The sequence below is a fragment of the Strix aluco genome, chromosome 4 (assembly GCF_031877795.1).
Source record: "Strix aluco isolate bStrAlu1 chromosome 4, bStrAlu1.hap1, whole genome shotgun sequence".
Classification (NCBI taxonomy): domain Eukaryota; kingdom Metazoa; phylum Chordata; class Aves; order Strigiformes; family Strigidae; genus Strix; species Strix aluco.
In genome coordinates this window covers 55299305-55314577 of record NC_133934.1, presented here as the reverse complement: position 1 = coordinate 55314577, position 15273 = coordinate 55299305, and the positions used below count along the sequence as shown (strand labels likewise).

The 15273-nt window shown below is 41.4% G+C and overlaps 1 protein-coding gene across 3 annotated transcripts in view; it reads right to left on the bottom strand.

Moving 5' to 3' along the window:
- Window positions 1–14821, bottom strand: part of RAP1GDS1 (Rap1 GTPase-GDP dissociation stimulator 1) — a 102560-nt gene extending 87739 nt beyond the window's left edge. For 2 of the 3 annotated variants that reach the window (XM_074823139.1, XM_074823140.1), the window contains exon 1: window positions 14567–14821. In XM_074823139.1, coding sequence (XP_074679240.1) covers window positions 14567–14570 — 4 coding nt within the window. In that variant the 5' untranslated portion in view covers window positions 14571–14821. The remainder of the gene's footprint in view (window positions 1–14566) is intronic. The other variant, XM_074823141.1, reaches the window with a different exon arrangement.
- Between the last annotated feature and the right edge of the window lie 452 nt (window positions 14822–15273).

The window sequence follows — 15273 nt, the reverse complement described above, 5'->3', positions numbered from 1 at the left end:
ATATGCACTGTCTTGCTTAGCTGGAAAAGAAACTGGACATGTAGACAATGAGAATGACTGGGAGATCCGGACCCAATGGTTTCCCATTAATTGCTCCTTCAAGTCAATCTCAATGCATTTCTCATCAGCTAAGTAAGTAATGTAGCACAGAAAAAGCTGAAATCCCATTTAGGCCACACCTGAGAATCCATATGTAATCATCAGTGTGATTCTGCAGATTGAAGTGTGTTGGTGTGTACAAATTAAGGTATGCCATCCTCTATTCACTTCCATTAAACGATTGCCAGTAACTCATGTTCACCTGCAACTGCAAATGCTAATCTAACAAACAGTCCTAGACATTTGTCAAGTATACAAACTTTTTTAGTTTTCCTAGAGTCACAGATATGAAGTGTTTATCATTGCTTTACTTACTATCAAGTAGTCAAATGTGAATCTACACAGCCCTACATGGACTGGTTAAACTGCAGATTTTGAGTATGCAGTTTGTGTTTGAAACCAGTATAGACTGAAGGTAGATATGCATTTGTAATCTTTCGCAGAAAACATTAAATTTGGGGGGATGGCTGGCATACCAAATAGCAATCCAGAGGCACCTTTCAGAAACTTGGGGACTGTATCAACAGAAGTCTCAGGAAGTTCAACAAGGATAAGCACCAAGTTCTGCAGCTAAGGCAGAATAACCCCAAGCATCAATGCAGGCTGGGAACAAACTGTTAAAAAGACCCAGGGGGTTACAGTGGATGCCAAGTAAAACATGAGGCAGCAGCGTGCTCTCAAGGTAAATAAAGCAAACTGTATATTGGTTATATTAGGAGCGTGGCCAGCAGATCAAGGCTCTGCTTGATGCCTGGTGAGGATTTGTGTGTCCCAAAATTCTCTGTCTAGTTCTGTGTGTCCCAGATCAAGCAGGGTACTGAAAAACTGGAGTCTAGGACAGGGGTACCAACATGGACACGCGCCTGCACTACATGGCATGTAAAGGGAGGTTGAGGGCTTCTTTACTCTGGCAAAGGGAGGCCTGCAGCTACCTGAAGGGATATTACAAAGACTACACAGGCTGCAAGTAGTGTCTAGACAAAGTCATAGCTGACCTGGTTCTAGTGCTGGCAACAGTCCTGCTTCAAAATCCTTCCAAACAACAATCCCAAATTTCTATAATTCCGTGAATCTGTTCAAATTTCAGCGCAAAACACCTCTACTGTTTCTACCACAGGACTTACTACAGTGCCTCCAAGTAGGACATGCTTATTACAGGTACGTTGAAGTCTTGCTGTGCGACAGAAATGTAACTTCTTGGTCTTACTAAAAATTAGCGGAGCACAGATTGGAAAAATCCTGATCTATTCGTGCTATCTAACTCTTATGTAACAAATCTTTTTCTTTTCTTTCCAAACAGGTAAGTACCCTTTTGTTCTACAAAAGATGTAGCAGTTTGGGGCTCAAGAAGAAAGATCCTCAAACACAGGTAAGAGAGGACTCCTTTGTAGGTATAAAATTATTTCCTTTTTCTTGCTAACATACTGTTAATTTTTATTGTAACATTATTGTCTTGCATTTAATCAACAGTATATGTATTTTTGGTACTGCTTGAATTACACATATAAGAAGATAGACTGTGACTGTAAAATATCATGGAGGCTAAGTCTTACTATTGGTAAAAAGCAACATGTTGAGTATGATGCAAAATTATCTTAATTTGGTAAGTCTTTTATATTATTCCAGAGGGATCTGAGCACAACTTTGAAGAACAGATAAGGTGGACTCCCTTTCACCTGTGGTCTTCAGTTGTAAAAGCAAACAAAAAGAGCTTGAATGAGGCTTGCTTTTTGTAGCAATATTTCAATACTGAGGAAAAATTATCTCTCTCTCCGAAAATAGAAAAAGGATTAAAAACGTAAATTCTGGTTAAAAATCTCAAAATTTGTGAGATGACAGTGTACGTGACACAAACAGAACATAAGTACCACAGAGGCCATGCAGTGTCACACTAGAAAACCACATTTTAGGAGCAAATGTTTTCAAATATACTGAACCAATATCTTTTTTGCAGTGTGCCCCTTTCATTTGTTAGGCTACGTGTTTACTTTCATGTTTCAGAGTTCAAGGTAAAAATCTAGTTTTCACTTATTTCCTATTTCCCTATCTGGGTCAATAGCAGCCTTCTGCAATACATTAACTTTAAATCCTGCATGAGAATGGGAGTAGAGCAGAAGACACCTTTTTACAATCTACTGTCTTGGTCTTGCCACTTTTTTAAAGAAATAGGTTGGGGGAGGGGAGGGCTAAATCTGAGTTTGGTTTTATTTCCCTGCTTCACTTTTCATGTAGTTAAACATAATGCTATCTCCTCTCTCTCACTTAAAAGACTGTTTAGATGAATTAATGTTTATAGATCCCTCTGAAGAGGATTTTTTCTAATGATAGAGCTCAGTGCTCCTATCTTTTCAAGTAACTGTCAGTCATCCATGGCCAGGACATCTACCTTTTCTCTCTAATGCATGAGAAGTCAGATTTCCTCATCTGTGTCTAACATCACGATACACTGAACTGACTAGTGTTTTGAGAATACAACTCTCAATTCCCTTGTGCTGCAAATTCTCCAGTATCAAACATCTGCAGCTTTTTCTGCCTTCCACAGCTGTGAGTCACTGCAGCGAGTCACTGCAGCCTCAAAACTGTATGCAGACCTTAAAACCATTAACTCTACTAAACCATGATAAGTATTTAAAAATGAGACTTCTTCAAGTCATCTCAAATATGAAGGCACCATGGGCATCATTTTATTACCCATCACTTTTATTACCTATTATCCTATGGTCATTTATGCCCAGGCAGAATATAAAAGCTACAATTTGGGCCCAATTACCATCTTAAATCAAATTTGCAGTCACTTTATGCATAATACAGGGCAATGGGGAACTGAGGCCATAATCTGACTACACAGAGGCTTCAGCAGCAAAGCTGGTTTCAACAGATGACCTTTTCTAAATGCTCTGCAACCAGGTCACTTAAAGCACTGCAATACAGTATCATTTAAAACTACAACACACACATAATCCTGTCATTTGATAAGAGTTTGCTGTATTCAGTTTAAAGAAGTCATATCTCAGCACTAAATAAAGTTTTACTTCCATTAAGTTAATGCCTCTCTACAAGCTCTGTGTTGAACATGAAGATCTTTCATGTCAAAGCAACCAGATTTTCTTGTCAGATGGTTTTACATTACCTTTAGATTTCATTAGATGAAGCAGCAGAAACCTCTAGAATGAAAAGATTCAAATGATATGCTGAATTCTGGAGATAAATTAGTTTCACAAATACAGAGCAGAATAGTATGCTCATGTAAACAAGCAGAATTTGGTTTCTAAACTTGCACTGACCCTCTGAAGGTGTTAGAAAGTAACACCAAGGTCCCACACATCCTACATGATCAAAGCCTAAGAAGTGCAGAATATTTTACTGTTATACAAATACAATAACCATAGTGGCCATCAAAAGATCTATTCTGATTGTTCTTTGAGCGGCCAACAATTAAGTTTTAAAACAAAAATATTTTAATTCCAAATTGTGACCAAAACCAGATTAGGCCTGTTTTGTTACAATGGCTGCTTTTGCAAGAAGCACTTGCTCTGGGGAGAAGGAAGAAGGAAAAAAAAAAATCAGCAGCTTGCAAGAATTCATGAATTTTCAAGGTTGATATCTAATCCTTGATCTCAGAGTTACATCTCTGTCTGTTCAAACATGTTAATCTGCATGTAGGCTCCTCAGCATATTTCTGATTGTAAGAAATACATTTCTGGTAATGGGAAAAAAATTAATAGGCTCCTCTCTTTCTTTTTTAAGACATAAAAAGGGTCAAACAGAAAAGCCTGTGTTTCAAAAAACCTGACAAAGATTAAGTCATTTTGCAAAATGTGCCTATTAAGCAGCTTTCAAAAAATTCAGCAAGTTCTTTATGTACAGCCAAAAATGCTGTTTTGTTGATGACCATTTCTGATTTTAGAAAAGAAAGCAGTTTAGTTTAAATAGTTGCTAAGTATGCTGGCTTCCAAGTAACACCTTGCTGTTGTGATCACTAAAGTACAGAAAACTGTTCTGAATTGGAAGAGCTAAGTAGACTAAAAACAATCCAGTAGTCCACAGCTGTTGCTTTTTATCAGAAGGACTATTTAATATCAATTTAAAGAAAAAAAAAAAAGTAAAGCAGGCCATCCCTTGCTAACATGAAGTGCTGTATTATCTAGGGCATTTCTCTCTCCAGCCATCTGTTTCAAACTGGTACATGCACTGAACTCAAATTTTATGTTCACAAGAAAACTCTTCCATCCAGTCTCTTCTAGAGACTGTATAAGAAGTCTTAAATTCTACCTTGTTCTCAACAGCCAAAAAAAGAAGTGATGCCTTCACCTGCCTCGTAAAGAGAGAAGTTATGGCCTTCATAAAGATAAACAAGCACTTCAGATCATTTCTGTGATGAAGATGTGTACTGAATTGCTTTTTGTTTCTCTCCACCATTCTTGCCTTTGGAGCATTAAGTGTCCACACTCTAATATATGTGTCATTAGAAGCATAACGTGTAGCAGTCTTGCAAAGAGGGATTCCTAACGTTTTCTGGGAATATCAGAAAGCATCAAAAGCCATCATCTAATGGCTACAAAGTGAGTTTCTAAAACAGCTTTCTGAAAACATAATTTTTCTTTTTCCCTATGCTGCTACAAGATAGAACAAAGGTCACTATGTATATTAATAGCTTATGACACAGTGCTTACTATTGCTTTTACAGGAGGATGTTCTAATATGATGATCCATGTTAAATTGGTTTGTTCTTTTATCTAACAAATTATATAAACTATATAATTCCATCAATTTTTAAGAAAAATCAAGTTTACCAAATCATCTTCTTTATCATAGGATATGGCTCTTTCTTCATTTGGCAAGTTCCTTCAGATGCTATGTGTTAGTATAGCATCATGCCTATGAATAAAAGACATTTTAACAGTGCTTCTGATGGTCAAAATCGGTCCACTGCCTATCATTTTTCCCCCAACTGTATAAACTGAAGAGCCAATATTACTACATCTTGAAAGGATGAGGTGTTGCATACCATTCTACATGGTTTCACCAAAACAGGACAGTTTAAGCTCTACTACAGCTGAGTCAGAAAAGCAGGATCCCAATGACTTCAGTGTGGGCTTTGTGTGGGTACAAGAATGCTGTATAAATAACATTTACATGAATAAGGCTCAATTTTGTACGATTTCATTCCTACAAGAAACATTCTTTCATATATTCTCACTTATTGTAGAAGTACATTAGGCAAAACAGAAGCATGATTTTAAACTGGTTGCAAATAACTGATATTTAACTGAAGAGAAGAAAAAAATCACTCCAGTTCTTGAAATTAGAAAGTGGAGCGCCAGTTCTTCAATTCTTTCCCTAACAAAGATAGTGGAAAGGGTACATGATAGAAGAAACTGTCAGATATTTAATTAATAAAGACAGAACCATAGAAGAGAGAGTGGGAGATGGGAGGAAAGACAGAAAAGAACAGATAACTGAAGGAGGTAGAGAGGAGGAAGATGTTATAGAAAACTGGGCAATGAAATAGAGAAGACTGAAGGAATAGGATGGCTGTGGAAGAGAGTATAAAGAATAAGAAAGGATTCTTAGGCAAAATAGAAAAGACTTGAAGAAAGTAAGTAGATAGTAACATCAGATAGAGAAGTGTAGTTTTTGCCTGGAAAGTCCACGCTGTATCTTGGGCACTGCTGCATCAAAATGTATTGATTAGTATCTTTGATTGGATTGAAGCACTATCTTGCTGTAAATGGGTCATGGAATTTTTATTGTGAAGGTTTAAAAAAACAAAACAAAACCAAACCCTGAACCTGCTTGGTTCCAGCAATCCCTTATGTACACGTTCCATCTCTTTCCCTCAATCACCAACATTTCCCTGCTTTTCCCCCAATTCCATATGGCAGGAGCCAGCATGTCTATATATTCTCCCTGAGCTTCATGGAGAACCAAGTAAGACCGCCCAACAGGTTTTGCAGGATGAGAGCAAATGTATTTGTGTAAAGTGTATTAATGGATTTCCAAATTCATTTAATCATACCAGACATTTTTGCAATTAATGTGTTCACAGACCAGTGTTTTGTTGTGTTGGCCTTTTTTTCCCCCCCCATAGAACAACATCCTGATCCTAAAATCAGTTCAGCTCATAAGCATGGAGAAGAAGGAGGAAAAATAATGGCTGCTAGTTACTTAGGAGAAAGGGGAAAAAAAGAAAAAGTAAGTGTGGGAATACCTCTTAACTGTTCCTTACTGCTGCCACTCTTCTTGATGGTCATGTTCACTCACTGCATTTCCTCATAAATTGCTCACTGAAGTTCAGGAAGGGTGTCTTAGGTATTTGTACAACAGGGTCCTAACATGACCAGCAATCCAGTGACTTCCAGTGTGCACATTGGAAGGTTGCTGAAGGAAGTGGTCACAAATATGAAGATGCTATTACCAAGTACACTGGACTCAGAAGACTGACTTCAGTCAGTTCCTCCAGAGGCCCGAGAGGGGTAAGTTAAACATTCTGTGGACAGGGAAGATTTAGATAAGAAAGATGTGTACACTGCTGCTTTGGTTTTAAAATCCTTTTCTCTTCCCATGCTTTGTTCCTGCTGTCAAGATAAAACAGCATTTTGATTTAAGGAAATCATTCCAAAGCCTTCATGTAGCACAAGTAGCTATTTGGTAGTACTGAACTCAAGTTATGCCTGCAGGGCACCGGGTGCTGTCGTCTATGAGCACAATGGGATTTCTCCACAGAGAAGGGATGCGAGAATGAACTTAGCAAGGCTAGAGAAGGGAACAGGTGTGCTACTGGCCCTGTAAATAGTGGCATGTACTTGTAAGGTTGCATTTAAGGCTAGAAATGTTAAAATAGTCCCATTAATTTAAGTCACTGGACTGTCATGTCCAACATCAAAGACAGGAAGTGTTTCTAAATATGCTCCCAAGAGGAGTTCTTAGCTGCCTGAGAGCAGGCACCCCCAGCAACATGCAGACCTCCCCAGCCAAACACTCCACTTGCCCTAGAAACCATACAGGCTTGCAGGTGGTCATGTTTTATGTTTTTTTATATTTATGTAAAATAGCTAGGCTAGCAGAATTTTCAGCTTTCATCCACAAAACACTGTGACAGAATGAATCCATACAGTACAATGCAATTTTAGTTTCCAGTCTGGGTATAATTAAGGGCAAAAGGGGTAGAAGGGAGTTTGTGAAGTGCTGGGTATGACAGAGTTCTCTTCCAACTGTAGACCTCTACTGTATGGAAGATAGGATAAGAAGGATGCATATTCTGTTATATCTAGGGGGGTTTTTGGGCTGGTGTATTTTAGAGGTAAAGACATTTACCGAAAAGTGAAGAATGCAATAAGGATAGGGTTTTCAACTGCAGGTTTTGTGCCCTGATGCTCCCATATGAGTATACTAGGAAGACCATAAATATGCACAGGCAGCTGACAGTGAATACGCAAACTCAAGACTACCAAGAGATGCTAAGCTGTTACCTCTCAAGGTCTCCCAAACACAGGCCTGTTCCCCACAGGCTCACTGGCAACCCTGACAAGTTTCTCCAAGGTTTTGTTCAATTTGCATCATGTCATCCATCCTATACTGCTCAGCTGCTCTCCTCCGTGAATCTCAGTCTTCTCACTCAGTCTCCATCTCTCTCTTATAATTTCCGTATTACCCTCTGTACAGTCTTACTCCCAAGTTCATTTGCAGAGCACAGGCAGTAAGCCTGAAAGGCTGCTATTCATCATGTGAATTTATGCACTTGCTTAAATGGATCTAATCAGATACTGAACTGACTAGTCAAATCTGAACGAACTGATAGGGAGGGTCAACAAAGAACTAAAATTATAAACAAATTTTTTGTATTTCTTCAAAATTATTGTGTCCATCAGGCTGGCAAGTTATCAGTGGATGGAACCACCTGATGAACTTAGACAACACTGATTAACTTTCATAAATCTCCCTGAGCTATTACTAACACAATGAATAGCTCAGTGTTTCAATAAAAGCTCAGAATTGGCTTATGCCTCAGATGTTTGTATAATACATAACTAGGAAGGGATAAGCTTGTAAGAGCTGTGAAATATGAAGAAAATGGGACCTAATATTGAAATGGATCACTTAAAATATTTCCTTTGCAAAAGTGTGGGGTTTTTTATTTAGCCTGATTTTTAAATGTGTAAATGTGATTTTTATAAGGCTTGTGTCTAACCTAGAAATGGAAAGCATGAAATGAAAGCACTTCATTTATTTTAAAATGCAAATTTTAACACAAATTGTACAGGCACCTACATTGTCTCAATTTATGCGTATTTTGAATTTCAACTACTTCAGACACACACATACATTTATTCCCTGACATTTTTTATCAGAATTTATGAAGAAGATGTATCTGAAAGTGCTTCAAGTCAGAGATATTTCTAAGGCACATGCCTTGCCAGTACACCCTTATGCTTGTACAGTTAAGGTATGCTTTATTTATTTGCAGGTCCCAAAGCATCCTGCACTAAATTCTGTCCTCTCTCTGGAGTTAAATGAACAGCAATTATCTGGTTTATAGATTTGACAAATTTTTCTGGATATCTGCTGACTTTGTAATCTACTTGAACTATAGTTTAAGAATGGTATGAGAACACCAGGGTTTCTGCACAACTTCAAAGCTCTCTAAACCAGAAACACCCAACTCTCAGGCTGAACAAATGTCACCAGGCTGTGTGCACAGCTTTGAGGCTCCTTGAACCACAGCCATTTGCTTCAGAGAGTTTACAAATTCTATTAGGCATATCTGGAGCACATGTAAATTCTAATACACATCAGCTATTTTTTGCACTAAAAGGAACTTCAGCATTCAGAAGTCTGTGGCTTTTAACTATCATTTTACTCTACCAAAACAAATTCCATTTGGTTGCCATTATGTTAAAATTTGTAAATAGAAACAATTTTCTGGACCATATTTAACAAAAAGAGGCCCTGGGAGATTGTCCTTACAGTGAAAGCTGCTACTTATATAATCCCTTACTAGGAAAAGCTCCTTGTCTAATTAAAATTCAAATCGTCATTAAAAAAATTTCTCCATTAACTGGAGAACACACATCAACATTTTAAGACTCCTAATTTCCAGAAGTTTAGATGAAGTTCCTAATCTATTTTAATCTGGAAACAAGTTAGAATCTGAAACATAACACCTCCAACAGTATCAGGACAGCAGGGATGCTTGTTTTCTTCAACACACAGCATGTGAACAGACCCAGGTAGACTAGTCAACAGTGGAAAGTGGGTTTTCTCTTATGTAAGTAACTGGGTCACTGTCTAATGTCCCTCTGTTATCCTAAAACATGAACTACATCCTGTGACAGAGTTAAGAAGGGATAACAACCAATCTCCTTGACAGATGCCATAGATGAATCCCCATAGCTTTCTCTCCTGTCAAACAGTGATGAAATAATTTTTCTCTTTACTGAACAAATGCTAGTTTACGTTTACCTGGAGTCCTGTGTCCAGCTCTGGGGCCCCCAACATCAGAAGGACATGGACCTGCTCGAGCGGGTCCAGAGAAGGCCACAAAGATGATCAGGGGGCTGGAGCACCTCCCCTGCGAGGACAGGCTGAGAGAGTTGGGGTTGTTCAGCCTGGAGAAGAGCAGGCTCCAGGGAGACCTTATAGAGGCCTTCCAGTACTTGAAGAGGTCCTACAGGAAAGACTCTTCATCAGGGAGTGTAGGGATAGGATGAGGGGTTATGGTTTTAAATTGAACAAGGGTAGATTTAGATTAGATATAAGGAAGGAATTCTTTACTGTGAGGGTGGTGAGACACTGGAACAGGTTGCCCAGAGAAGTTGTGGCTGCCCCCTCCCTGGAAGTGTTCAAGGCCAGGTTGGACGGGGCTTTGAGCAACCTGGTCTAGTGGAAGGTGTCCCTGCCCATGGCAGGGGGGTTGGAACTAGATGAATTTAAGGTCCCTTCCAACCCAAACCATTCTATGACTATGTTAATCCCTCTTTTTTTTTTTTTTTTTTAACATTATTTATAAATAATTAAATTCTCAGAACTTCCAGAAGTAAACTAGCTTTACTTGAGGAAGATGGGAAATTTTAATGAATCTTCTCAAGGACTGTCAGAAGCAGCCAAATGGTACCACAAAAAAAAGAAAAAAAAGAGGGTAAAAATGATCTGATTTCATTTACAGCCATACCCCAACTATTTCCTCAACTTTTTTTTTTTTTTTTTGGAGGGGGCATAGAGTAGAGCTCCTCGTTTCTTTCTCCTATTTCTGTCCTCTGTTGTTCCATTCATCCATCTATTATCCCTGTCTTTCCTCTGCTTCCAGTATTTCTCTCTCTCTCTCCATGCATTTCCCTTAAGGGATTTTTGTTCCCTTCTATTCTTGTCTTGGTAGCTTTCTCATTTTCATTATTACCGCTTTGTTTCCTTCAGGTTTCAGCTGTTCTTTTGCCCTTTCTCTTTCCACTTTTATTTTGATGCTACAGAAAGCCAGATGTTTCTCACAAACTTCCAAAACCACCTCTGAATATTCTGTTCTCAGGAAACATACTTGTGAATGAAGCCTTTAACCTAAAGCTAAGACAAAATGGGTTGGTTTTAGTCTCACATAATAACAAAAGATCACAAATATTGGCCTGAACACAGGAACAAGTATTCATTAAGGAAGGTCAGTCAGAACTAACCTAACCTCTGGTTGCTTCAGAAGCACACTTCAAGGAACATTACTGAGGCAAAAGAAATGCAGTCTAAAAGCAGTTTCCTCCGTGTTTGTGTTTTAAAGGCAAGACTTTTGCCAAAATCAGTCTTGGTTTTAGGAAATACTAATACAACATTTTATACTGGCTTAAATTGGTGTATTCTGGCTGGCTAGAACTAATATGTTGGTGTTGTTAGGAGTCCCATTGTTTTAGCAAAAACTTTAAAAGAATTAAAAATTATCTTTTTGTGCTATTGATATGTTTTTCCAAGCAGTTTCTTGGGTTGACTTGCATCTCTTGTAAGAAAACTAGCAAAAGAGCTCTCAAGATGGAAGACTCTTTTTTCATTAGCTTTCATTCCTCCCATGTCTGAGGCTACCAATTACATTTTTTAATAAAAAGCAGGGAGGTTTATTCCTATCTTCCCAAAAGCAATACTGCACACAGCCATGCCCGAAGCTTCACACCCTCCAGTCTCCTTTATTTCGTGAACCAGTGTCCTGAAGATAGGCAGTGGCTTGTTACATACACTCTCATCTGTGGTTGGGTTTGGACTTGGGTGTCTGACAACCACCAGGCTGACCCCAAAACTTGATACATAGTTGCATGTGGTAATTCTTCAGGGAAACTGGAAGAGAAAACTGAGTATATTGAGAGAAGAGGGGCAGTATAAATCTTTGTTCGGACAACAGTGTAGCTAAATGGACAGTACTTAAATAAATCCATCTACCTTATAGCCTGTGTACCTCATATATCTTGTCATTGCGCTGTTACTGCTAGGTATTGTAAAAAGAGTCTAGCATGTTGCTTTTGCAGTTTGTTGCCCAACTAAGCATGTATTAAGCTTCATCAGAGCAGAGGCTGCTTTCCATTTCCTGCTAACAAAACCAGTACTCTCAAAACTGAAAAATATTTCTATGAGCTTGCACTATTACAGACCATAATATCAACACTTCAAACAGATACGTGCCATTAAAAAGAAGTGATCTGTATTTGCATTCTGCATACAAGTTCTCATACATGGTGTTTCTCCATCTTTTGGGGCCAATGGGTTACTGTTGAGTGGTCAACATGTAACCAAGTTTCTGATTTTTACTTTATTAATTTACATCTGTGGAATAACTGCAGCCTGCTTACAAGAACCTCCAGGATCCACTGCTCTAAAACAGAAAGATTTTCTTGGATACAGTTTGTTTGCACAAGTGTATCAGCTGTTTTTCATGGTTAAAAACAAGAATTGACTGGGGAAAGGGGTCACTCATTATGAAAGTGAAGCATTGCATTAGCAACCAAAAAGTAAAAACCTGTAATTGTTCTTACTAAAACAAAAGTAAAGTACTGGTGGTGCACATGTAATCTCAAGTATTCAAAGTGCTCTACTGCCAGGAGTACTTAAGGCAACTTGCCTCTGGAAGCCAAAAGTTGAGTATTTGTTTAAACTGTACCCAGACACAACTTTAAAAACTATAAATGCAAGCATCAAAAATGATAACTTTGGAAAGACCTGACATTAATGAGAGGAAATCACTATCCTCTAGGGAAGAAACAACTGCCGTGTCTTCAGAGGAATACACACTTGGAACCAGAGTGGCAGCAGAGATATGTCTATACAGTAAAGATAATGCAGATCCATGTATACATAAGTCTTTTTAATTACAAAAATCTTTTGATTGGAGTTAGAATATACCTGCTTGGGCTTCCATTTTATATCACTAGTATACAAAACAGCTAATACCATACCAACCTTCATAAATAAAGAATGGACCATATGTTTAACCATAGGACATTACTGCAGCCTCTGTTACAAATACTTGTTTGTTGAGCATGATTTATGGAATGATAGAAAGAACAAATTAATCTGATTTAATTCTAAGGATTTTCAGATTTTATGCAATGCGTTACCAAAAAGAACACTATAAGCTGAATGAGGAAGTCTAGTACACTGATTGTAGGAGCTTAAACATTGAAAGTCATTATTAGCCAAGGTGAAACTCATTTCAGTCTTTGCCACTCACTCCTTAGAGCAACAAGATCTCCTGCTGAGGCTACTTAGAGTCTGCCTTGGTTTTAAAGACAGTGAAATCAGGTCCTGATATGTGAGGAAGTGAGGGGAAAAAAAAAAAAGGCTCCTCTGTATTTTCACAAGCAATCTCTCTGGATAATTATGGACAGGTGCTGATATATTCTACAGGGAAATTATTTCAGTCTTCCTGAAAACAATACAACTAGTCTTACTTATGCAGCAAGCTACAGCAGATTCTCAAACTTGCCTGCAATTGAAGCAAAGTCTCATCTAAAAAGGAGTGCTGCACTCACTCTGCACCAGCTTTTCTGAACAGCTTTTAGCTGATGCCCTGAAGTTTTTATTTTTGGAAGCCAAAACAGAGTTAGCTACAACTAGACTTTGACCAGAATGATTAGATTAATAGTCCTACTTTGTGAATGAAGGCAGGAAACATATGCAGACTAAATCCCGGTGTCTTGTCTTCTCCACCCACATGAAAAGAGAGACCTTCACTACATTGTTATAGTTTTACCCAATTCTGATAAAATCTGAGAGTTATTCCTCATGCCTGACCCTGGCAGCTTCTAGTTGGAACTATTCTCCAAAGGTTCTCCATTGCTTTAACGGAGTTAAATAAGTATTTATCCTCATTTCACAATCAGAAAAACTGAGGCACTGCAACTGCCTCTTGTCATGGAAACTTCTAGTTAAAAGTGAAAGATGTGTGTGATCTGTAAAGAAACTACCGATTTACCTAAGGCCACAGGAAATGCTGATGTCAAATCCCTGAGATGAATTCAGGAACTGCCACCTCCTTACACTGGTTGTGAATCACAACTCCTTACCTTCCAGATCTGCAACCCAGATCCCACCACCACATCTGGCAGGCTGGCTGGTCTTTGGCAGGTCAGGGGGAGCACTCCTTACCCACCTCTGGGGTACCCACCCTAACCTACGTCACAGCCAGATTTCTGGAAAATCTGTTTTGTGGTGGCTGTTTAATACTGGGAAAGCTGTAGTTTGTGTAAGAGGAGGAGGTGGAGAAGGCAGGAGAAATTCCGTAAATACTTTGTAGAGAAAAATCAAATACTATACTTCCTAGATTCACATTGTTGGAAGCTCCAGTCAAGTGGCGATCAGGGTAAAACTACTTAATTTTCAACCTTAAGATAAAAAAGTCAGAGGTAATATGGCTGCATTGGTAGGCATGAGTAATGTAATTTCTGAAAGCCAGAGCAACACGAGGATCCCTGTGTCTTCCACAAACAATGGAGGGAGATTATAAAATAATCTCCTAAACGTATCACCCCAACTGTCTCCATTACGCAAACAGTAACTGGGAAAGCGTCCTGGGGGCGCCTTATATAACTCCTCGCTCTGAACCCCCTTCGCACTCGGGGAATTTCTCTCTCCTCTACCGCACCTGAACTCCCACCCAGGACGGCCAGCGCCGTGCGGGAGCCCCGGGGGCTGACCAGCCCGGCTGCGGGCGGGGGCAGAGCCGGCAGGCGGGGCCGGCCGCCGCCAGCGCAGGAACCGCCGAAACTTTGCGCCGCAGGGGCCGGGGCCGGGCAGTGGCCACAGCAGCGCCCGGGGATGGGGGCTCGGCGGAGCCCCCCGACCCTCCTCCCGGGCGAAGGCGCGGAGGGGAGGACGGCGGCCGATGAGGAAGTTGCACCAGTCGCCTCTCCCCGCCCGCCGGAGACGAGCGGGTGGCAGCCTCCGGGGGCAGAGGGGCGGTGGCCTCCGGGGGGCTGCACAGCGCGGCGCTGGGGCGACTTACCCATGGTGCCGCCGCGGCCTCCTCCTCCTCCTCCTCCTCCTCCTCCCTCTCCTGCTGCTGCTGCTGCTGCCGCCGCCGCCGCAGCCTCTCCGCCGGCGCGGAGGAAGGCGTGTGCGCGGAGCGGAGCGGGCGCGGCAGCAGCGCGGAGCCTGCGTGCGGCGCGACTATGAGTCAGGGTAGCACATCCGGGCAAGGCCGCCTGGGAGACACCGCCCGCCCGGCGGCACCCTGCCCCTGCCGCCGCCGCCGGGGAAGGGCAGGCAGCCACGGAGGGGGGGGGAGGAGGAGGAGGAGGAGGAGGCAGCGCCCCCGGCTGCGAAGGAGGGAGCTGAGGGGCGGGTCCCCGCGGGGAGCGGCGACTCCCGCCCCTCGCCGCGGCCGCGGGCCTCCTTTGTTAGAGAGGCCGGGGTGGGGCTGCCCGCCGGGCCGGGGGGTGGCGAGGCGCTGAGGGGCGCCTGAGGCCGTGCCTCTGTCTTCCCACCACTCCGCACCTGTCCGGCTTCTCCGGGGAGAAAGGGCGGCGGGAGGGATTTGTCGGTGATGCCGGCCATCCCTGACTGCCGTGTGTGGAGGGCGGGCCGCCCCGGCTGCGGCTTGCGGGGGGGCGGCTGTTGGCCGGCGAAGAAGAGTGGGGCTGGAGGCCGGGTCGGGGGCAGCGGGTGCCCAGAGGGCCGCGCCCGGGTCCGCGGTGGCTGGGCGGGCGCGCA